Source organism: Brassica napus, unplaced genomic scaffold (genome assembly GCF_020379485.1).
Source record: "Brassica napus cultivar Da-Ae unplaced genomic scaffold, Da-Ae ScsIHWf_2746;HRSCAF=3513, whole genome shotgun sequence".
Lineage (NCBI taxonomy): Eukaryota > Viridiplantae > Streptophyta > Magnoliopsida > Brassicales > Brassicaceae > Brassica > Brassica napus.
In genome coordinates, this window is record NW_026016023.1 from 12867 (window position 1) to 35257 (window position 22391).

Sequence of the window (22391 nt, forward strand, 5' to 3'; positions counted from 1 at the left end):
TTTTGTCAAAAATAATTTTCTTTTAGATTCATATTTTTAATTGATAATTTATTTAAGTTGTATTCATACAATTCTACATATAAATTAGACTTCATAGAATTAATTTTTGATCTATTTTGTATTAGATTATTTGGTGTTTTTGTTGTATTGGGACACTTACGTATTTTAGAATATACATGTTTTGATAAAACAGAATATTTTGAAGTGATAGAAACAGAGATAATTTTTATACTGAAAATAATTAATCTAATATTTTTATTTATTTTTATATAAACTTTAATTATATTAGTTAATAACTTAAGACTTCAAAATATTATATTAACGTCTTGTCTTATATTTCAAATTAGTATAACTTGGAATTGAAGAGAGTATTAGTTTTTTTGGTAAAAATTAGAATTTATAATGTATTCTCAAGTTTCAACTATATTAGTTTCTTTTAAAGGGTTGAAAGTGAAGGAAAACAAAGTTGAAAGCAGAGAAATGACCACAATGCTAAAAATGTGTATATATAAATCACAAGTCTCCTTCATCATTATCATCATCATTTTTAGGAAAACTAAATGGCTACTATTTGGTTTCTATCACTTCTCTTCGTCACTATCCTTCTTCTCGCCGCCTTTAAACGCAAGAAGCAGCAACGACGACCACCATCTCCTCCTGGTTTACCGATCATCGGAAACTTACACCAGCTCGGGGAGTTACCGCATCAATCCCTGTGGAAACTCTCCAAAGAGTATGGTCCTGTTATGTTTCTGAAGCTTGGAAGCATCCCAACTGTAGTACTATCTTCCTCTGAAACAGCTAAACAAGCTCTGAAAATTCATGACCTCCATTGTTGTAGCCGTCCAAGCTTAGCAGGTACCATGACACTCACTCAACACATACTACAAAAATTTTCTTTATTCACATATAGGATCATTTCTCAGGGCCAAGAGAGCTCTCTTACAATTATCTGGACATTGCTTTTGCTCCCTATGATGATTACTGGAAAGAAGTTAAGAAACTGTGTGTGCAAGAAGTCTTTAGTCCTAAACGAGTTCACACGATGCAACCCATCAGGGACGAGGAAGTCAAGAAGCTGATAGACATAGTCACCAAATCAGCTCAAGAGAAAACACCAGTTAACTTGAGCGAGAAGTTTCTTTCTTTAACCGTTGGCGTGATTTGCAGGGCAGCATTTGGTGTGAGTTTCCATGAAACTGTACTCAACAGCGATAGATTCGACAAGTTCATCAACGAGGCATTTTTGTTTCTTGGGAGCTTCTCTGCCTCGGATTTTTTCCCAAACGGCGGCTGGATCGTCGACCGGCTCACCGGCTTACAAGGGAGGAGAGAGAGGAGTGTGAGAGATCTTGATGCTTTCTATGAACAGATGTTTGACCTACATAGAGAGGAAAAAGAAAAGGGAAGTGAAGATTTTGTGGATCTGCAACAATTATCAATAAAATGAAAACTTTCCAAAAATAGCATTTTTTAAGAAAATTACTTAAAAATACAACACGTTGATGAAAAATTCTTAAATAATAATCATCTATCCACAAATATTCTTGTTATCCTAATTTTTAAATCACAAAACCAAATCTACAATATGTTTCTAAAAAATGAAAACTTTCCAAAAATAGCAGTTTTTAAGAAAATTATTTAAAAATACAATACATTGATGAAAAAATCTTACATAATATTCATCTATCCAAAAATATTCTTGTTATCCTAATTTTTAAATCACAAACCCAAATCTACAATATTTCTCTAAAAAATAAAAACTTTCCAAAAATTGCAGTTTTTAGAAAAATTATTTAAAAATACAACATATTGATAAAAAAATTTTAAAGAGTATTGATCTGTCCACAAATAGTCTAGTTATCCTAATTTTTAAATCACAAACCTAAATCTACAATATTTATCTATAAAATGAAAATTTTCCAAAAATAGCAGTTTTTAAGAAAATTATTTAAAAATACAACACGTTGACGAAAAATTCTTAAATAATACTCATCTATCCACAAATATTCTTTTTATCCTAATTTTTAAATCACAACACCAAATCTACAACATTTATCAATAAAATGAAAACTTTCCAAAAATAGCAGTTTTTAAGAAAATTACTTAAAAATACAACACATTGATGAAAAATTCTTAAATAATACTCATCTATCCACAAATATTCTTCTTATCCTAATTTTTGATTCACAAACCCAAATCTACAATATTTCTCTAAAAAATGAAAACTTTCCAAAAATAGCAGTTTTTAAGAAAATTATTTAAAAATACAACATATTGATGAAAAATTCTTAAAGAGTATTGATCTGTCCACAAATAGTCTAGTTATCTTAATTTTTAAATCACAAACCTAAATCTACAATATTTATCTATAAAATGAAAATTTTCCGAAAATAGCAATATAATTTATGTACTCTCAACACTACAAGAAACAAATTAAAAAGGCAAACAAACAATAAGTCTCAATGACACAACAAACAACAACACGAACTATATCAATCACATTATTAACACAGTTTAGTCATTGATAAGTGGAGAACAATGCATACACAGTTCATCATCACAACTCTAACCCTATAACAATAAAAAGACTTGAAAAAGAACTTAAAACGCAAAATTCACAACTACAATAATCCTAACAAATATTAAGATGATACAAGAACTCTATCCACAACTCCGCGTTTGTGCGGGGGTAATGTCCCTAGTTTAGGGGGTGTTATTGGTTCTATGATTTCAATGGATTTGAAAATCCAAGCAAAATCTAGTGTTATTGGTTCTATGATTTTAAAATCTGTATTCAAATTCATTGTTATTGGTTATATGATTTTAAAATAGATTTCAAAATTAGGTGTTATTCAATAGTAAGGATTTGATTAAGCATTTGATTTGAATTTGGATTTGAATAGATTTATAAGTGTTTTAGAGAGTAAAATACAAAGAAACAAATATTGAGTTATAGCTTGTTATTTTGAATGGATTTGTCTTACAAATTTTTCTCTAACAAAAAATGTCCAATATCTCACGTATACAACAAAAATTTCAAATAAGCCATGGCACTTTCATCATGCAATATTCTATTATTAACACCAACTTCCATTTTTCAGTAGAATATGTCATCTTTTTTTTTGGTAGGAGTATGTCGTTTCTTTTGAACAAAAAGTTATATTTTCTGATTTTTTTTATTTTCTATTATTTCTATATTGATTTTCCGTTTTCCATAATACATGTGTCATGGTTTCTATATAATCTTCATTATACACACATAATTTTATAAACACACAAACACATAAAACCTAAAACCAGAAGCATCAATGGGAGAATCACATCAAGAAACACAAGACCCATCGCAAGAACGAGAAAAAGGTTCATATATTCAATGGAGTCCTGAAGAAAATAAAACTTTGATCAATTTACTTTTAGATGCTGTTGCTTCGGGTTTGCGTGACAGTAATGGCACATTCAGCAAATTTATGGTGGAGAGACGAATTCTATCTACTCTCAATCGAATGCATGGATGCAATAAAACCCATCAACACTACTCAAACAGAATGAAGATCTTGAAAACAAAATATCTAAACGCGGCTGAACTTCTTCGTTTTAGTTCTGGATTTGGATGGGATTCAACCACAAAAAGGTTTACAGCTTCAAAAGAAGTTTGGGCTGAATATCTAAAGGTAAATAAACATAAGGCTGTATTATTATTATTATTTTTTTCATTATGTTAATTTTTTTTAAATTTTTTTTTAGGCACATCCAAAGTTCAAAAAGTTTCGTGATGAAACATTTGAAGAATTTGATGATCTCAAAATTATATTTGACAAGAATATAGCAACGGGTACGAATGCTATTGGTTTAGGTGAGACTACTGATGCACAAACAGTTAGAGTTGCAGAAACAGAAAAGGAGCAAGCAAATTGTGGTGAAGAGTTTTCTTTTGATGTCCAACAAAACTATGAATCGCAATCATCTTTTTTTTTGCAGTCCTTCAGACGATATTTTGGAAAAGCTTCCTTTAAGAAAGAGACAAAAAAACTAGTCCTCTTAACAAAGGTGATGATCTGTTCACTCAAAAAGAAAGTGTAGAAGAAGCTGACGAGCTGAATACTTTGACAACCATCACTCAGAAACTCTTCAATTTGATAGAAGAAAGAGAGACAAGACATAAACAAGAAGCTGAGCAAAGAGAAGCAGAGAAAAAGAAAAATAATCTATGGGAAGCAGTCAAAGAAATTTCTGATTTGGATGAACATGTATGTTTTGATGCCGTTAAGCTGATCAATCAATTAGGAATGAAAGACGTATTCATTAGCATGTCTGTTGATGAACGTTACGGATGGATTAAGCATAACGTGATAGGATTTTGATTTGAGCTATTATTATGTGTGGTTTTTATTTATTTTATTATTTACTGATATTGGATTTTATATACTGGTTTTTGCATTTGATTACATGGTTTTTTATAATAAAATTAGTGTTGCTATCCTTTGTTTTAGTTTGAAACATGACTAAGCACATGTGTCTTTCATACAAACATATTAGATGCACTAAGCACATGTAACTAATATTATGATGCACTTAGCACGATGCACTAAGCACAAACATATTCTTTTTTTACTTTTTAATTGAATGTAAAGTATATGTAAATATGTAAAAAAATCAGTTTCTTCGATTGCACAATTGTCATTTTATATTTATGTAAAATTTACATACCATTAAAAAGTAAACTTTTTTATATTTAACACATCAATATTTACATTTTTTTTTTACTTTTTATTGAATGCAGCTCCTTTCCGCAACAGAAAAGGTGATATATCTCAAAATGTATTGGCTGCATGTAATTTTGATCTTGAATTCATATACGTACTTAGTGGATGGGAAGGTTCAGCTCATGATTCAAAGATATTAAATGATGTTTTAACAAGGAACATTAATCGACTACTAGTTCCAGAAGGTACACATATATATATATATATATATATATTGTAAATCATACATATTTTTTCCAGATAATTAACTACTTTATTGTTTAATTTCAGGAAAATTTTATCTAGTTGACTGCGGTTTTGCAAATCGTCGGAACTTCTTAGCTCCATATCGAGGTGTTCGATACCATCTACAAGAGTTTTCTGGTCAGGATTCTACTCCTCAGAATGATAAAGAGTTGTTTAATCATCGTCATGCTTCCTTGAGGAATGTTATCGAGAGAATTTTTGGTATATTCAAATCTCGGTTTCTAATTTTTAAATCTGCACCCCCTTTTCCTTACAAGACACAAACAGAGATCGTACTTGCGTGTGTTGGGTTACATAATTTTCTTCGGAAGTTCTGTAGAACATATAATTTTCCTGAAGAAAAAGACTCTGAGGATGTAGAAGATGTTGAAGAAGTTAATAACAATGATGAAGAAATTCTTGTAACTCAAGATCAGCAAAGAGAACATGCCAATCAAGTGAGAGCCACAATAGCAACAGATATGTGGAGAGATTTTATAAACGTATGATATATGAATGTGTTTTACTTTTTATATAATTTGTTTTATTATAAAGCTGAATTTATTGCAAAGCCATTTGATTGATTTTAATAATCCATTTATTTTGATTCTGAATTCCGTATGTTTGATTTTAAAATCTATATGTCTGATTTAAGAATCAACGGATTTCTTAAATCCTAGAAAAATTCTCAAATCCATTACACCAACCGCAACGGTGAGTCTGGTATGGCTCGATTTCCTATGTGATTTTTTATTTTTTTTATTAGTTTTTTTCTTTTTTCTTCTAATTAAAAAAAAAAATTAAAAAAAATAAACTAATTGTGGGCCGCCATGTATCGTGGGGCCCGCGACACAGTAACAATACTCCACTTGGATCAATCCTTAGGTTCGGACTTTTCGATCTCGATCCGGCACAGAAACCAACAAAATCAATATTTTAATTTTTTTTTTTTAAGGATTTCACCTACGGACTTGCGTTGCATGTGCTCTTAAAATAGTAGAACCAATAACCCCTACTTAAAGAATGACGAAGAATTATGTTATTAGTGCAATATTGGATTAAACAGGTAACAGAAAAGCACATCGTAAATAGTATGATATATGATTTTAGTGGTAAACTAATCCTTATTTTAAATATTACAGATCTTGATTAAATTTTTTCGGCAAATAATTTCTCTGAGTTTTAGATCTGAAAGTGGTGTAATGAAAATGCTTTGAGGCCTTAAGGGTTAAAAGCATCAATGATACTCCTTCCGTTTTATTTTATATGTCGTTTAAAATTGTTTCACTCATATTAAAAATTATTAAATTTGTACTATTCACCTAATTAATACACTATTTTACTTGATTTTTGTTAATTAATAAACTGAAAGATAGGTATAGAAGTGAAAAAAACTATCAAACATATGCATTAAATATATAAAACAAAATTTATAGTGAAATAGATATTAAAGATTACAGAGATGTTTAAAAAAAAACGGAGAGAGTAGCAATGTATCAAAAATATTCATTATAACGACAATAATTCATCAAATATATTCATTAACTAGATTAAGACTTGCAGCTTGCACGTAATAAACATTGTGTATACAATTTATTTTTACATATTATTATTAACCCAGAAGATCTAACCCTCTATATATATATATATATCTCTGTTAACTTGTTATGAGTTTTTCTCTACATTAATCTAGTTATTTGTATGTTATCTGAGTGATGCGTAAGCTGACTCGTGCAGTTTATATGATGTGCGAAAACAGTTAATATATCATATGGAAGGTTGTTAATGAAAATTCAAGTGATTGTCGAGTAACCCCCGAATCTTGGTCGACCTTTAATTTTTGTTTTTTAAAAGTGATTGTAGAGTGTAATTAAGTGTATATCATAAGCTTTGCATATACACATATATATATATATATGTGTGTATTTATGAAATGATGAATTATATCTTAAAATTTCGGTTCTAAATTCTTAATTTCATTGTAAACCTAATTAGTTACTTTTTGACAACCAACCTAATTAGTTTACATAAATTAAATAGGTCAAGCCATTATTATCTCGTCGAGCAGAAAAATATAGCTCCCCTGGTCCCGGGCTATTCAAAGTGATTTTTTCGTTCAAGGATTAAAACCCAACTTTCTTTTTGATACACTTTCTCTATACAAAAGATTGATGTTTTAGTTTTTTTTTCTTTACACAACAAATTAATATTCTACCTTTAATTAATATATTATTCTTTAAAAATAAAACATAAATTAAAATGTAATTGTTTGAATTTAAAAAAAAATTAGATCAAACTTTAAACTAATTAAAAGTAAAACCAAAATGTATATGAAGAGATTAAGAAAACGACTGTTTTTTCTTATTAAAGTTTATATTCAACAGATCGGCTCATTGGTTAATGTATTTTGTCCTCATCGCATATTGATTTGTAGACGTTCTCAATATATATACGTATGGTCAAATAATTGAACGAAAATTATGAGTCCAATATTAGTCTTATATTAATATAGACTCCACATAACCTGATATAGAAAGGACCAAAATTTATTTTATTCTTTTACAAAAGTCGCTTCACTAGTCTATCTTATTAAAACAGAAGTACACTTTAAAATTAACCCGTAAACTTGCAAAATATTTACAATCTAATGCCACTGAATAATTAAATGAACCTATTTTTAAGAAATACTTGTCTTTTCTAAGTATTTAATAATTTCCTAAAATAATTTAAGCATTAATATAACGAAATAACTCTTGCGGATACTTTGCATTTAATATAACTTTCCTCCAGACACACAAATTAATTTAACTAAGATTATTCATTATGGTACTTAATAACTTTGCGGTTGAAACAATCATATTTTGTGTTTGGTGGAAACGTTCATTGTGGTACGTAATATTTTTTTAAGCAATCATACTCCAAATTTGGTCCTAATATCAAATACAAAACATATCTTTAAATGATTATTATTTGTTACTCTTTAAGAACTTTCGTTATAAGTTAAAAAAAAAGAACTTATATAGGAAATAGTTCAGAGATCAATTAATATGAATTTATCCTCCTATATAAGCGGCCAATATATCTATATCCTCCCTATTTCAAAAAAAATCACCATAAATATATATCATCAAATATTTGAATTAATTATGTCCACAAATAACCATAAACTGAAAATTCGTTTGAATGAAATACAGAATATTCTTCGTAACTGTAAAGTGATTTAGGCAATATTTTCTATTAGTGGTAGGTGTTGGTAGGCGTTCGAGTATCCAATCGAGTTTAGTTCGGGTCTATTTGAATTTTACAATTAAATTTTTCAGTACCATTCGGATATTTATAAATTTTTGTTAAGGTTCAGTCTGGATTCGGTTTGGATTCAGATAGCATACTTAAACTATTTTCTAAAAAATCATCATACACTTTAAATTCCACAAAATATAAAAATAAAATAAGATATTACATACAAATTTGAATAGTGTAGCCAAAATATCTAAACTTAACATATAAATTGGTTTAACTTGAATATTTAAATATTTTAAGTATTTTTGGTGTTTTGGGTATTGTTTAGGTATTTTAGACATTTACTTTTGACTGTTTTATATATATTCAAGTATTTTTGAAAATTTAAATATCTTATATAAATTTGATATTTTTATATATTAACTCTAAAAATAATTAATATATTTATGCATATATAAATCTATATATGATACATTCGGATACTCTAAATATTTCAGTTCGGTTCAGATTCGGTTTCGGTTCTCTACATACCAAAATTTTAAATATGTTCGAATATTTAACCAATTACGATTCGGATTTGGTACTACCTTTTGAATCGGAATCGCTTCAGTTTTTTGAATTCAGGTTTTTGATATGATATTTAAATAATATATGAGTTAAATACAAATTAATTCAAATAAATCAGTTAATCTTTCAATATACGAAGTCGTCTAATATTCAAACACATATTCAATAAAATAAATATATAATAGTAAGTTATAAATACATGTTACTGTTTCAAACAATTACTTTGTTGATAAATATGAAAAGCCATAAATGTCTGAAAATATAGTTAGTGTTAAAATATTTACTTAATAATGTGAAAATAAGATTTTTATGTATATAAAAATGATAGTAAATCCCGCGCGGTTGCGTGGATCAAGGTCTAGTTGCCAATTAAAGCAAGTGACAACTCAGCTAATTTGACTCTTTATTAATATGATTAACCTGTGGAAAATAAACTCATTGTGATAAATAAAATATTTGGAGTACAAAAACAAAACAGTTATCATTTGAAATGCACATTTTCAACTTTAGATAGTTGTTTTTAAAAAGACTGTAGATAATGACTAGATGAGAAGTCGTTCAAAGTGATTGTCTTCTATACTTTCTTGAATTATTTCATAATTATTTGGTTGGGAGCGTGATTGCTATGTTTGGAAACAAAAGAAAATTTAATGGCTTCATGCGTCCCAATTGAAAATATCATATCATGAACTTTGCAGGCCGAAAATAAAACACCAATACAAATTTATGTCATTAAATTTCCTTTATCCTTGTGGTTAAGTTCTGTGATTAACGTGTGTTCCACTGGATTTAAGTTTCGTTTCAAATATGATGAAAAATTAGTCCTTGAAGTTGTATATTTTACCTTTAGAGTCATTAAAATAGATAATTGGCTTCTTTATCAATCACTAATATAGTGTACACGTTTTTTTCAAAAATAATGATATACGTTTCCATATAAATTGTGAAAATATAAAATGTGCTAGTTGATTCGACTTGAATAATTTAACCGCTATTTTGACAATTTGAATGATGAGAATAGATTGCCTAAACAATATTCATTTACTCCCTTGTTAAACTACAACTTTACAATCAAATATATATTCTCTTCGTTACGGAAAAAAGTATTATTTTGACATTTTCCCATGTATTAAGAAAATAATTTTAATGCACCTTATATTTTTTTATTAATTATATATATTCAACAAATAGTATTTGAGACAAATAAAATTATTATTTTATAATTAACATTAAACTTAAAAATAAATAAAAATTACATTAAAATTCTAATTATATATTTTTTGTGTGACTAGAAAAAAAGGCAAAATCATATTCTTTATGAAACAAAAAGAGTATTATCAAAGAGACTACAAAAAGTTGTCTTGAGTTAAACCAACTAGGTGGCTTCTATATTCTGGGGCATATTGTTTTAGTTGTGCTATTTCTATTTGTGTAGTTATTTTGACCTCCGACCACCACAGTTCATTTCCTTGTATCTCTAGACATTTGATCTTATTATTTTCACTCATGGACTTTCGTCTTTAGTCTTCTACGTTTTTTTTTGTTTAGCATTGTCATATTTCCCAATGTTATCTCCTCATTTTGTCTTCACACAATCACACCATATTCCATGTTTCGAACTCATGCTTATGTTAAGTTTTGTTTTGACTGTACAGGTGGAGTAGTCATATCAAATGGTTTTACTAAATTTCTTCTTGTATCATTTTCCACCTATTTGATGTTTTGCAATGTTCGACGGTTGCCCGAGTCGTTTTTCTACATTGGTTTGTTTCATGCGTGCTGTTTGTTTTTAATATTTTTTTTCAAATTTCTAAACGTTTGCAATGGTTTAATTATTGTTACACTGCCTGCATAATCAAATATTGTGAAAAAAACATCATTCTTTCAGTACTCTTCTTATGCGAACCTCCATTTTCCAGTTCATTTCATCTTTTTCTTCCTCATCCCATGCATTTAATATTTTTCAGTTAGAATATAAACTGTTCAGTGTCCATTTTGCTTGATTTCTCACATACAGACAGCAGTACCCATCATTCTCACCAACATATAATTTGTGTGTGTGTGTTTCCCGTTTCATATGTATTGTAATAAGAGTAGGAATTAGTACAATGCCTATTTTGGGTGGGGCAGTTGCCCCCTATGGTATTTGAAAATTTCATGTAATTGTGTACCATTTTTTATACTGCCCCTGTTGATATTCAAAATTATACACCAATATTAAAATTTTGCCCCGGGTAAATGTAATTTCTACCTTTTGTGATGGTAGATTTCTGAAATCCTCTTTGAAAGATAAGTCTTCGGTCTTCCATTCATCCTTTCTCTAGCTGTCAATGATTTCTAGACCACTTGGTGAAGTCGCACGTGAGATATAGCATGGAATCCTTACATTTTTCCCTTATTTTGGAGGCGTGATCTTAAACTTAATACATGGATTTGAAACAACTTGTTATGACTGCAAATTCGTGGATATCATCTCTACGTATGTGTTTGTGTTTGTGTTTGTGTTTGATGGAATTCCTGGGATCGTCCTTCTTCTCTGGGTAAAAGTTTCTCTTTCTCAAACTTTAACTTCTACTATTAATGGCACCCTCCTAACACTCCTAATATCACATCTTATTATTCTCAAAAGGTTCCATGATTCATGGTTTCATCCCACTCTCTCGAAGCATGCACTATTGGCATCTGTTAGAAGAGGGACACAACGTCAGCATTGGTGAGTTCAAAGTTGTGCGACCACTTCGTCAACATCGTCAGGTACCGTAAACAAAACCCAGAAACACTTAACCTACTACCTGTAAGAATCACTCAAGACCACATATATCCACATATTACATGTACCGTGTGGAGCTAGCCTTGAATGATGATAGCCCCAAAAAACTTTCTAAAGCACCTAGTAGCAGAAATTATAACTCACCAACAACACAGATGAACAAAGTGATAATATATTACATGAAAAAGAGCCTGCAGAGAATTAGTGACCACCATGTTTATAGTATCATGCCAACACAATTTTCATCTTCCATTTTAGGGTGCCCCTTCCAACTTCACACCCAACCACCGATGTTTTTACTGTAAGTAAAACCTTATGATAGTTTATATTTAAATACAGAATATATAGTCTTGACCCAAAAAAGATACAAAATAGGCAAAACAAAAGTTAAAATTGATGATGGCCTGAAGACACAGTGGACAAGGGAAAACAGAGCAAATGTATAGTGGCATCCTGTCGGAAACGTATCCGCCACTGGGCACCGGCTATTGTGACAATCCATCAAGTTCGAAAGAAGAGAAAGCCCATAAAATCTCAAGCGTGGAATGGCGACAAAATAAATAGTAGCATGGCAGAAGGGAAATTGATATTTGTATTTTGCATGTTGCTTTGACGATTTGTGGTTAGGGTTGCGGATGAGGTTTTCCATATCTTTATAATAGTTGGGAGACGGATCTTAAAACATCCAAAGAGAGAATCTGAAGTGAATTAGTTAAACTGGAAGAGTCAAACTTAATAGTAAGCATTGATGGGTTCGTATCGAGGAGATGCAATAGATGACGGCTAAACGAATTTAAGAGGGGAGATAGATGGTTGAACTTCTGAATTGAAGAGATCTAGGTGTTTTAAGAATTTTTTTAAATCTAACTTATATTTAAAAATAAATTTTATTAAATTTTATAAATTTTACTATTTTCTTACTAATATTTAATATAGATTTGATATATATTAAATCAATTTGCATAAAATTAATAAAAATAATATAAAATTGTATAATTATCAAAAATTTAGTCTAAACAATATATATAAAATTTGTAGATATATAAGAAACTAATGATCTTACGATTAGATATTTAAATTTTCAAAAAACTGTAGAAAATTTTCAAAGCTTTAGTAATACAAATTGTATAATTATACAAAAATAATAATATTTCGAAATTTGAAATGTTATATATGAATATATTTATTTTATAGATGATGTATGAGCTATTACGATATTTTAAAAAGTTTACCAAAAGAAATATCAATATTGAATGTAATATATGAATTATTATCATATTCTAATAAGTTTGCCATAAATATAAATTAACATTAAATGAAAGTATCCATGTTATATTTTTCTAGAAGCTATGTCATCAATTTTAATAGCCTGTCATATTTGTTTTGTGAAATTGATTGTAAAAAAGATATGTGGTAAAATTATTTCGCAAATATAAATCCAGGGATGATCGATGAAGTCTTCGTTTATCATTCTTGGTGGGCCCATATTATTTTAGAAGCCGCTGATGTTGAAAATAGAAAACTCTCTCATTATATACATGATATGATTTGTACTGGCACATTGGCCCTTAATGCGGGTTTATTTTAGTATTGAACTTTTGGGCTGATGCTTAAAACCTTTGGGCCTCGGCCTCTGTTCTCTTTACTTTCACTTTCGTAAAGATGTGTTGTTCGTTTGCCATGTGGGCGAAGACGCAAATCAATGTTCATTTTGTATATTATAATGCTATATTCAGAATTTTTAAAAATCCATCTTAAATTTTCACCTAAATGTAGATGAATTTTGATGGTGCATCTGAAAGAAATGCATCTAATTCAGTCCACAATGATAAATGACAAAAATAACCTTTTAAAGTCAAAATATTATTTTCAAACCGTAAATTCTAACTTTTTGCATTTTCTCGCCAAAACTGGAAAAATACATTTTTCCGCCGAAATCGGAAAACACACAATTTTTCCACCGAAACTGGAAAAACGCATTTTCCCGCCAAAACTGAAAAACGTATATTCCCGCCAAAACCGAAAAAACGTATTTTCCTGCCAAAACTGGAAAAAGCATTTTCCCGCCAAAACAGAAAAACGAATATTCCGCCAAAACCGGAAAAACGCATTTCCACCAAAACCGGAAAAAATGTATTTTTCCGCCAAAAATTGAATAACTTATTTTCCCGACAAAACCGGAAAAAACATTTTTCCGCCAAAACCAAAAAACGTATTTTCCCGTCAAAACCGGAAAACATATTTTCCACCAAAATCAGAAAAACGTATTTTTCCGCCAAAACCGGAAAAAAACGCATTTTCCCACCAGAATCGGAAAAACGTATTTTCCCGCCAAAACCGAGAAACATATTTTTTCCGCCAAAACCGGAAAACGCATTTGCCCACCGAAACCGCAAAAAAATATTTTCCGCCAAAAATGCAATAATACACTTTTACCGTAAAAACGCAAAAATGCACATTTCCCGCCAAAACCGCAAATTGCATTTTCCTGCCAAAATCGCGAAAAAAAACTTTTCCCGTCAAACCCGCAAAACGCATTTTTTCGTCAAAAACACATTTTCCGCCAAAACCGCAAAACGTACTTTTACGACAAACCGAGAAACGTATTTTCCGCCACACCCATAAAAACGTATTTTCGCCAAAACCGTAAAAATGCCTTTTTTTCGTCGAAACATAAAAAAATATATTTTAGTCATTTTATTAACAAGTCCACCTAGATGCAGATACAAGTTAAAAAAACGAACAGAGCTGCATTCAGATGAAGCATCTGGATAAGACATCTAGATGTACAAACGAACAGGACTAGATTTTAAAATCTCATAACAAATTATTAAAACATTTATTTTTTGAATTAAATATAAAAAAACTCAAAAATATATCTATTTAAAGCTTTCGAAATAATAAACAAATAAGATCAAAATATTTGTTTGGGAAGCAGTTAGTGGAGCTCTTTCTGTGATTGATACAAGATGTCAGATCTGCGGTTTGGAAAGAGAGTCTATAAATCATCTGCTATTCACTTGCACTTTGGCTAGGCAATATTGGGCTACCAATAACTTTCCTATGCATCTTTTAGGTTTCTCGTCTTCCTCGGTTTACTACAACATCTTCTATGTTCTGAAAGCAAGAGAAACCCTCTCTATCCCTTTGAACATAAGAAGAGCTGGCCCTTAGATCATCTGGAGTATTTGGAAGAACAGAAACTCCTATTTCTTCGAAGGGAGTGTAACAAGAGCACCAAACCTTCTTAGCAAAGTTAAAGAGGAGGTTAATCACTGGTTTATTATTAAGTCAATAGAAAAGAAGAAAAATCTATTGATCTTGAAAGAAAGAAGAGAATCATATTTAGTTGGAAACCTACCCTTTTAGATTTGCTCAAATACGACACTGGTTATGCTTGGAACAAGTACAAAATGAAAGTGGTGCCTCTTGGGTCCTCATGAACAATGAGGGGAAGGTTCTATTGCATAGTAGAAGATCTTTCTCGGGGATTATCAGCCGTATGGATGCTTCTTTTGAAAGTTGGTTATGGGCAATTGAAAGCCACAAAAGTCTCCATTTTTATTCGATTACTTTTGCAAGTGAAGACCATGATCTAATTACTGCAGTTACTAAACCTTCTGCTTGGCCCTCTCTCAAATTCTATCCAGATAGGATCTGTCTTCAGCTTAATGATTTTTTGGATTGGAGGGTTCAATTTCTGAAATGCTGTGATATCAAAGTTGCTTTTCTTATTGCTGATAGTGTAATTCAAGAGGACCGGTTTCAATCTTACATTGCTGCAGGATATCTATCTTGGTTAAAGCATCTCTTTTTGTAGCCTTAAGATCTATGTGATATGTCTAGATTAGAGCTGATCCTTTTCTCTGTTCTATTATTGTATGGTCCTCTGTTCTTGTAATTCCCCAATCTTTTTAATGAAAAAGTGTTAAAAAGACTCTCTAAGTTATGGTTTGCACTCATGTCCGAAACTATCAATATATCGCTTATATTTCATTATGAGCAGCTTTGTACAAGTCTGTTTGTTAATGACTCTGATCATGATTTTTTTAAGACTGGTTATATCACCATGTCTTCGAGAGTTTTGTTAGTTCTATATAGTGTACTAAATGATTTTTTCCGTGTTGATGCATACAGGGCCGGCTCAAGTAATTTATGGGCCCTTGGACAAAAAGAAATTTCAAAAAAAAAATTACATATACTTTATGGATAATTTAAAATTTTTGAACCTCTTTTTTTAATTTTTTTTCTTTAAAATCGAGCCCCATTTTAACACTAATTATGCAAAAACCAAATTGGGCCCTGGGCCCACGCCCCCTGGGCCCACGCCCCCCTTGCCCTAGTACCTAAGCCGGTCCTGGATGCATAATATATGTATCTTCAAATATATAATTTATAATAATTAATTAACTCATATTTTTATTTTATTTTTATAGGTTTTAAATTATTTTACAATTTATATGTATGGAAAATATGAATTTTTATAACAAACATATGATTTTTGCTTTATATACAAACATAACAAATACCTTTTGGGTTATATGAAACTGGCTTTGTTCATCTCAATTAAACCATCAAAGTTTCATGTATCTAAATATTTTAAAACTAGATTAACTTTTTTTTTGCATTTAATTTAGTTAATTGTTTTGAATTCATAATATATATTTATTTTTGTAAAATTACGTATAATTTGATATATGTCATTTTGGGAAATAATTAGAAAGGTGTTGTCGGTTTGGAGTTGCACAAGTGAACATAATCGGTAATCTTTTGAAAATTTATGCATGTATAGAAATATTTTTGACCAAACTAAATCGTAATAATTGTGGAAGCACCGTAGTCTACTGGTTAAGGTTTAAAGACTTCTACATCCAGGACTATGCAATTTCTTGCAGATTACAGGAAATCTAGTTTTCAAGTCTCGGAGAGAGCGATTTATTAATGAAGACGACAGAAGAAATCTTCATAGGATGGCTCAGATGATGCAGTTACGCGTAGATCTTCATAAAACCTGTAGTATTGTCGGTTGTCGAATCATCTATGTAATGTTTCTCATAAATGTAATGTCCTAATAAATCAGCGTTATAAAAAAAAATCGTAATAATTTATTAATATTTTTTCCACTTTGTGTTAGTTTTTAATCGTTTGTAATTACATGCATACAAATAAATAGAAGACTATTCTAATAATAATAAATCTATGATTAGTTAGGCCTCTGATTTTGAATATAAGAACCTTGATCGATTCACTTACCCATTGTTTGGGTACATTGAGTTTTACATATTCGTCTAAAATAAACCACAATTAGTTTTTGTTCTAATTAGGTTTAAAACTGATTGATTTTATTGCATCTATTTTAGTTTTAAGTTTTAGATTATGGTGCTAATAGTGTTCTGCTTCGGTTGGAACGGGTGTAGGTTCTGCGTGCCGCTGAGCCATTTCAAGGTCTTCACCAACTTGCTTTATGTTTCAGTGGATAGATGATCTTCAGGCCTGCCTTGGAGCTAATGGTATGGTTCCATATCTTTTAAGTTGGAGATTTTTTAGGTCTTTCTTTCAAGTTGCAATCATAGTTTCGGGTTCACGAATCTAAGACTCGTCGGAAATTTGAGTATTCGCTTACTTAATTTCTGTGTATTTTAGGCTCTAGTGTTTTGTCCAATTAGTTTGTTTATCTCTTGTTGTATTTTGGAAGGAGTATGCTCTTTTCTCACTCATGGCTCCGAAGGAATTTTGATGGCTCTTGGCTTTGGAAAGACTGATGTTTTTGCTAATTATTATACTTCATTTTATGTTTTAATATAATCTACTAGATGACAAAAAAAGTAATAGAATTCCAAACTCTTCACTTATTGACCTCTGATCAAGCCATTCGACTAAATCCTACTATGAAAAGGTAGTTTAGCTCAGCTAACTTTGTCGCACGTGATTCATGTGTTTTTTGGCCTTGTCCTCTGCTCATCAATTTCTATTCTTTTCATCGTCGGCGTCGTATATTTGGATTCATATTTATGTAAGTTAATTAGTTATAACCAATAAACATATACTAATACTAATGAAGGTTTGCAATTCAGAAGGCGCCTTGTTTTTCTCTTTTGTGTATACAAAATTTGTTTTACAAATTAATGATATTGAAACTATTATATTTAATCTATGCAGTTAATAATTTAAATTTTTTTTTTGTCAAAAATAATTTTCTTTTAGATTCATATTTTTAATTGATAATTTATTTAAGTTGTATTCATACAATTCTACATATAAATTAGACTTCATAGAATTAATTTTTGATCTATTTTGTATTAGATTATTTGGTGTTTTTGTTGTATTGGGACACTTACGTATTTTAGAATATACATGTTTTGATAAAACAGAATATTTTGAAGTGATAGAAACAGAGATAATTTTTATACTGAAAATAATTAATCTAATATTTTTATTTATTTTTATATAAACTTTAATTATATTAGTTAATAACTTAAGACTTCAAAATATTATATTAACGTCTTGTCTTATATTTCAAATTAGTATAACTTGGAATTGAAGAGAGTATTAGTTTTTTTGGTAAAAATTAGAATTTATAATGTATTCTCAAGTTTCAACTATATTAGTTTCTTTTAAAGGGTTGAAAGTGAAGGAAAACAAAGTTGAAAGCAGAGAAATGACCACAATGCTAAAAATGTGTATATATAAATCACAAGTCTCCTTCATCATTATCATCATCATTTTTAGGAAAACTAAATGGCTACTATTTGGTTTCTATCACTTCTCTTCGTCACTATCCTTCTTCTCGCCGCCTTTAAACGCAAGAAGCAGCAACGACGACCACCATCTCCTCCTGGTTTACCGATCATCGGAAACTTACACCAGCTCGGGGAGTTACCGCATCAATCCCTGTGGAAACTCTCCAAAGAGTATGGTCCTGTTATGTTTCTGAAGCTTGGAAGCATCCCAACTGTAGTACTATCTTCCTCTGAAACAGCTAAACAAGCTCTGAAAATTCATGACCTCCATTGTTGTAGCCGTCCAAGCTTAGCAGGTACCATGACACTCACTCAACACATACTACAAAAATTTTCTTTATTCACATATAGGATCATTTCTCAGGGCCAAGAGAGCTCTCTTACAATTATCTGGACATTGCTTTTGCTCCCTATGATGATTACTGGAAAGAAGTTAAGAAACTGTGTGTGCAAGAAGTCTTTAGTCCTAAACGAGTTCACACGATGCAACCCATCAGGGACGAGGAAGTCAAGAAGCTGATAGACATAGTCACCAAATCAGCTCAAGAGAAAACACCAGTTAACTTGAGCGAGAAGTTTCTTTCTTTAACCGTTGGCGTGATTTGCAGGGCAGCATTTGGTGTGAGTTTCCATGAAACTGTACTCAACAGCGATAGATTCGACAAGTTCATCAACGAGGCATTTTTGTTTCTTGGGAGCTTCTCTGCCTCGGATTTTTTCCCAAACGGCGGCTGGATCGTCGACCGGCTCACCGGCTTACAAGGGAGGAGAGAGAGGAGTGTGAGAGATCTTGATGCTTTCTATGAACAGATGTTTGACCTACATAGAGAGGAAAAAGAAAAGGGAAGTGAAGATTTTGTGGATCTGCTCTTGAGGTTTCAGAAAGAAGAATCTGTTCTTGGATATGGGAAGCTCACAAGAAACCATGTCAAAGCAATCTTAATGGTAACTATAGATATAAATATTTGAGTTGATCAAATAAAAAAATAAATAAATATTTGCAACTCTAAGAATTTTACCTGAGGATTCCAACATTTATTTTTTATATCTGATTACAGAATGATCTTATTGGGGGCATAGGCACTTCTGCAATAACAATGACGTGGGCAATGACAGAACTTATGAGAAGCCCAAGAGCAATGAAGAAACTGCAATCAGAAATCAGAAATCAAATTGGGAACAAGTCAATGATCACCTTGGATGACATAGAGCAGCTCCACTACCTAAAAATGGTAGTCAAAGAAACATGGAGGCTACACCCTCCAGCACCTCTTATAGTTCCAAGAGAAGTAATGTCTGAATTTGAGATCAATGGCTACCAGATTCAACCCAAGACACGGCTTTATGTGAATGTTTGGGCTATAGGGCGTGATCCTGATACCTGGAAAGATCCAGATATGTTTCTCCCTGAAAGATTTATTGATAACAACATTGACCCAAAAGGGCAGAGTTTTGAGTTATTGCCATTTGGGGCTGGCAGGAGACTATGTCCAGCAATATACATGGGGACATCAATGGTGGAGTTTGGTCTTGCTAATATGTTGTTTCATTTTGACTGGAAATTACCAGAAGACATGGAGGTTGAAGATATCGACATGGAAGAGTCTCCTGGACTAAATGTGAGCAAGAAAAATGAACTTTTACTTGTTCCTGTGAAGTATGTATATAATTGATCACTTTAAACTAAGTCTTTCATGACTTTACAATAAATTGTTGCATCCATTGTACTATGAAACTACATCTTGTGTCCCATTGTATCTTGTCTTGCTAATCTAACAATGTTGTATGAAAGGGAAATTAAAAAAAAAATGGATGTAGAGACAGAAAATGTAACGTGATTTGACATCTTCAAGTCCAAACTTTTATCTTACTGGAAATTGTTCAAATAATATTAAATTAATTCGTTGCCAAGACAAACGTTTGAAAGGGTAAACACGTTTATCTTGGTTCCACTCAGTACACTGAACCTAATTATTCCACCAAATCCTATATATGATAATGGTATGATTGAACAGAACACTAGTTTTCTTTTTCTAAAATATTGTCAATTATTTATAAAAAGTTGATTTTAAACCCACCACCAAAATATTTTCGCTTTTAATATCTGGATTTTTTTTTTTGAATGACTGTATTAAATTAATTCAAGACAAAAAACACTTTTAATATCTGGATCTTTAATTCTTAATGATGTACACACACACAATTATTGCACTTCTCGAATTATTGCACTCTCTCATCCGGGCCTCTCTCTCCATGTGATGCCCGGGTACCAGATTCGAGGGACTGAGACTACACAATCATCCGACGTCACTATTGACAACCATCCAATATCACGGACAAGACCGACTACTTCAAGAATGAGCTGAAGGAGGCACCCCACCAAGTTAATTTTGGACCAAGCAAAGTCTTATCTACCAGAACCAGTGTTTTGAAACCCGATCCGGACCCGCGGTTGAACCGGTAAATCCGGTGACCCAGAAAAAATCCGGTTTGGATTTTGTGAAAAACCCAATATTTAAAAACCCGCAAAAATCCGCAAAAACCCGGTAAAACCTGGAACCCGGTACCGGTTGAACCATCGGTCGAACCAATAAATAACTTTTTACTTCTTCTTTTTTAGTTTTTAATTATGTTTTTAGATTATGTTTTATATTCTAAGTTTCCAATTAAGAAGTTAGGTACTGACAAATAACTTTTTACTTCTTTTTTTTAGTTTTTAATTATGTTTTTAGATTATGTTTTATATTCTAAGTTTCAGTTTTATATTTTTGTTTTTTAGATTTTGATGAAGATTTCACTATGTCACCTAAAGAAAATAAAGTGAACGATGGTAGACAGAACCAAAATTAATTGATGTGATTTGGTGTTAGTTTATTTCCGTTATTGATAATTTATTACAATGATCTTTTACTTTTGGTTTATTTTCTATTTGTAGTTTAATTTATTATTCACATTAGGCATTTAAATATTTAAATATTTATAAATGTTATGTTTGGATTTATTTTAGATGTCATAACTCTTACGTTGTTAGGGAAAATTTTAATAGTTTAAACTATTTTTTTGATATTTTGTATGTCAAATGAAAATAAAAATATAAAAACTAAGGTTAATTATTTTCTAAATGTTTTTAAACATAAAATATATACATATCCAAACTATTATTTTATGTTTTAAAAATATTTAGAAAATATTAAACTTTAGTTTCTATATTTTTATTTATATAGCTGATATATTATTATATAAAAAAATTAATTCATCTATCAACCCGCGGTTCACCCGTGGTCGAACCAGTGACCCAGTAACCCGGTAAGTCGTCCGGTTCTGTGTCCGGGTCGGGTTTAAAAACATTGACCAGAACACATCATTCTGTTTCTAGAAGAAATTAAACTCGTGGCATTAGAATCTAAACTCCTTCCTGAGTCCAAGACGATTAATGTTAATTAAAAATAATTATTCTTTCTGTTACAAAAAATTAATCTACAACATTCAATTTAATCCAGAAAATATAAATTTGGTAAATCAAAACATATGTGGTCAGAGCTCTATAGTCAGAATATCGTTTTAGATATATATATCACGTTAACTTTTTAATCCAAGTCTTACCTAAAATTTTCATGAATTTCGGTTATTTTAGAAAACATTTATTTGGTAAAATATATAAACTTTTCGAAGATCTTCATATAGATTTATAAAGGCTATGGAAAATGATTTTGTTTGATTTTGAGTGTCAAAAATATTTCTGCATTAATGGGCTTTAGAAGTTATAACATACAACTAATGAAAATTATCATTTAAGAGAGGACATGTAATTTCCTAAGATTTGATTAGGGAGCTAATTCATCTAGGGACAACCCTACTCAGCCATTGGTAAATTGGTAATGTGTTTTTGTGCATGAAGTTGTTTGGCAACTAAGATACTTGTGTGTCAACACCATGGTCCTGAACAAAACCTACTCTGCCATTTGAAATGTGTTCTTGTGCATGAAATTTTTTGACAACTAAGACAACACCATGATTTTGAATAAAACCACTTTGTCCCCTTCTCTCTAGAATCAGTGGCGAACCTACGTTATGTGGGGAGGA

At 30.7% G+C, this 22391-nt stretch overlaps 3 protein-coding genes across 3 annotated transcripts; all 3 read left to right on the forward strand.

The window, feature by feature from the left end:
- The first annotated feature begins 466 nt into the window (after positions 1 to 466).
- Positions 467 to 1450, forward strand: LOC125602114 (cytochrome P450 71B37-like). The gene is made up of 2 exons (XM_048773954.1): positions 467 to 858; positions 927 to 1450. Exons 1-2 carry the CDS (start codon positions 561 to 563, stop codon positions 1448 to 1450), a joined length of 822 nt encoding a protein of 273 aa, XP_048629911.1. The 5' UTR covers positions 467 to 560.
- Positions 1451 to 3548: 2098 nt separating this feature from the next.
- LOC125602115 lies at positions 3549 to 5944 on the forward strand. Its single transcript, XM_048773956.1, has 4 exons — positions 3549 to 3674; positions 3748 to 3919; positions 4784 to 4918; positions 5037 to 5944. The coding sequence occupies exons 1-4, from the start codon at positions 3549 to 3551 to the stop codon at positions 5498 to 5500; spliced, it is 897 nt and encodes a 298-aa protein (XP_048629913.1). The 3' UTR covers positions 5501 to 5944.
- Positions 5945 to 18212: 12268 nt separating this feature from the next.
- On the forward strand, positions 18213 to 20060 carry LOC125602117 (cytochrome P450 71B37-like). The gene is made up of 3 exons (XM_048773959.1): positions 18213 to 18604; positions 18673 to 19253; positions 19367 to 20060. Exons 1-3 carry the CDS (start codon positions 18307 to 18309, stop codon positions 19979 to 19981), a joined length of 1494 nt encoding a protein of 497 aa, XP_048629916.1. The 5' UTR covers positions 18213 to 18306; the 3' UTR covers positions 19982 to 20060.
- The last annotated feature ends 2331 nt before the right edge of the window (positions 20061 to 22391 follow it).

Excerpts from the sequence above, each read along its gene's own strand:
- LOC125602117 (XM_048773959.1), top strand. The coding sequence starts at position 18,307 with ATGGCTACTATTTGGTTTCTATCACTTCTCTTCGTCACTATCCTTCTT. Across the intron at positions 18,605-18,672 it reads TAGCCGTCCAAGCTTAGCAG|GGCCAAGAGAGCTCTCTTAC; the intron begins GTACCATGACAC and ends ATCATTTCTCAG. Across the intron at positions 19,254-19,366 it reads ATGTCAAAGCAATCTTAATG|AATGATCTTATTGGGGGCAT; the intron begins GTAACTATAGAT and ends ATCTGATTACAG.
- LOC125602114 (XM_048773954.1), top strand. The coding sequence starts at position 561 with ATGGCTACTATTTGGTTTCTATCACTTCTCTTCGTCACTATCCTTCTT. Across the intron at positions 859-926 it reads TAGCCGTCCAAGCTTAGCAG|GGCCAAGAGAGCTCTCTTAC; the intron begins GTACCATGACAC and ends ATCATTTCTCAG.
- LOC125602115 (XM_048773956.1), top strand. The coding sequence starts at position 3,549 with ATGAAGATCTTGAAAACAAAATATCTAAACGCGGCTGAACTTCTTCGT. Across the intron at positions 3,675-3,747 it reads TTTGGGCTGAATATCTAAAG|GCACATCCAAAGTTCAAAAA; the intron begins GTAAATAAACAT and ends ATTTTTTTTTAG. Across the intron at positions 4,919-5,036 it reads GATATTAAATGATGTTTTAA|GAAAATTTTATCTAGTTGAC; the intron begins CAAGGAACATTA and ends GTTTAATTTCAG.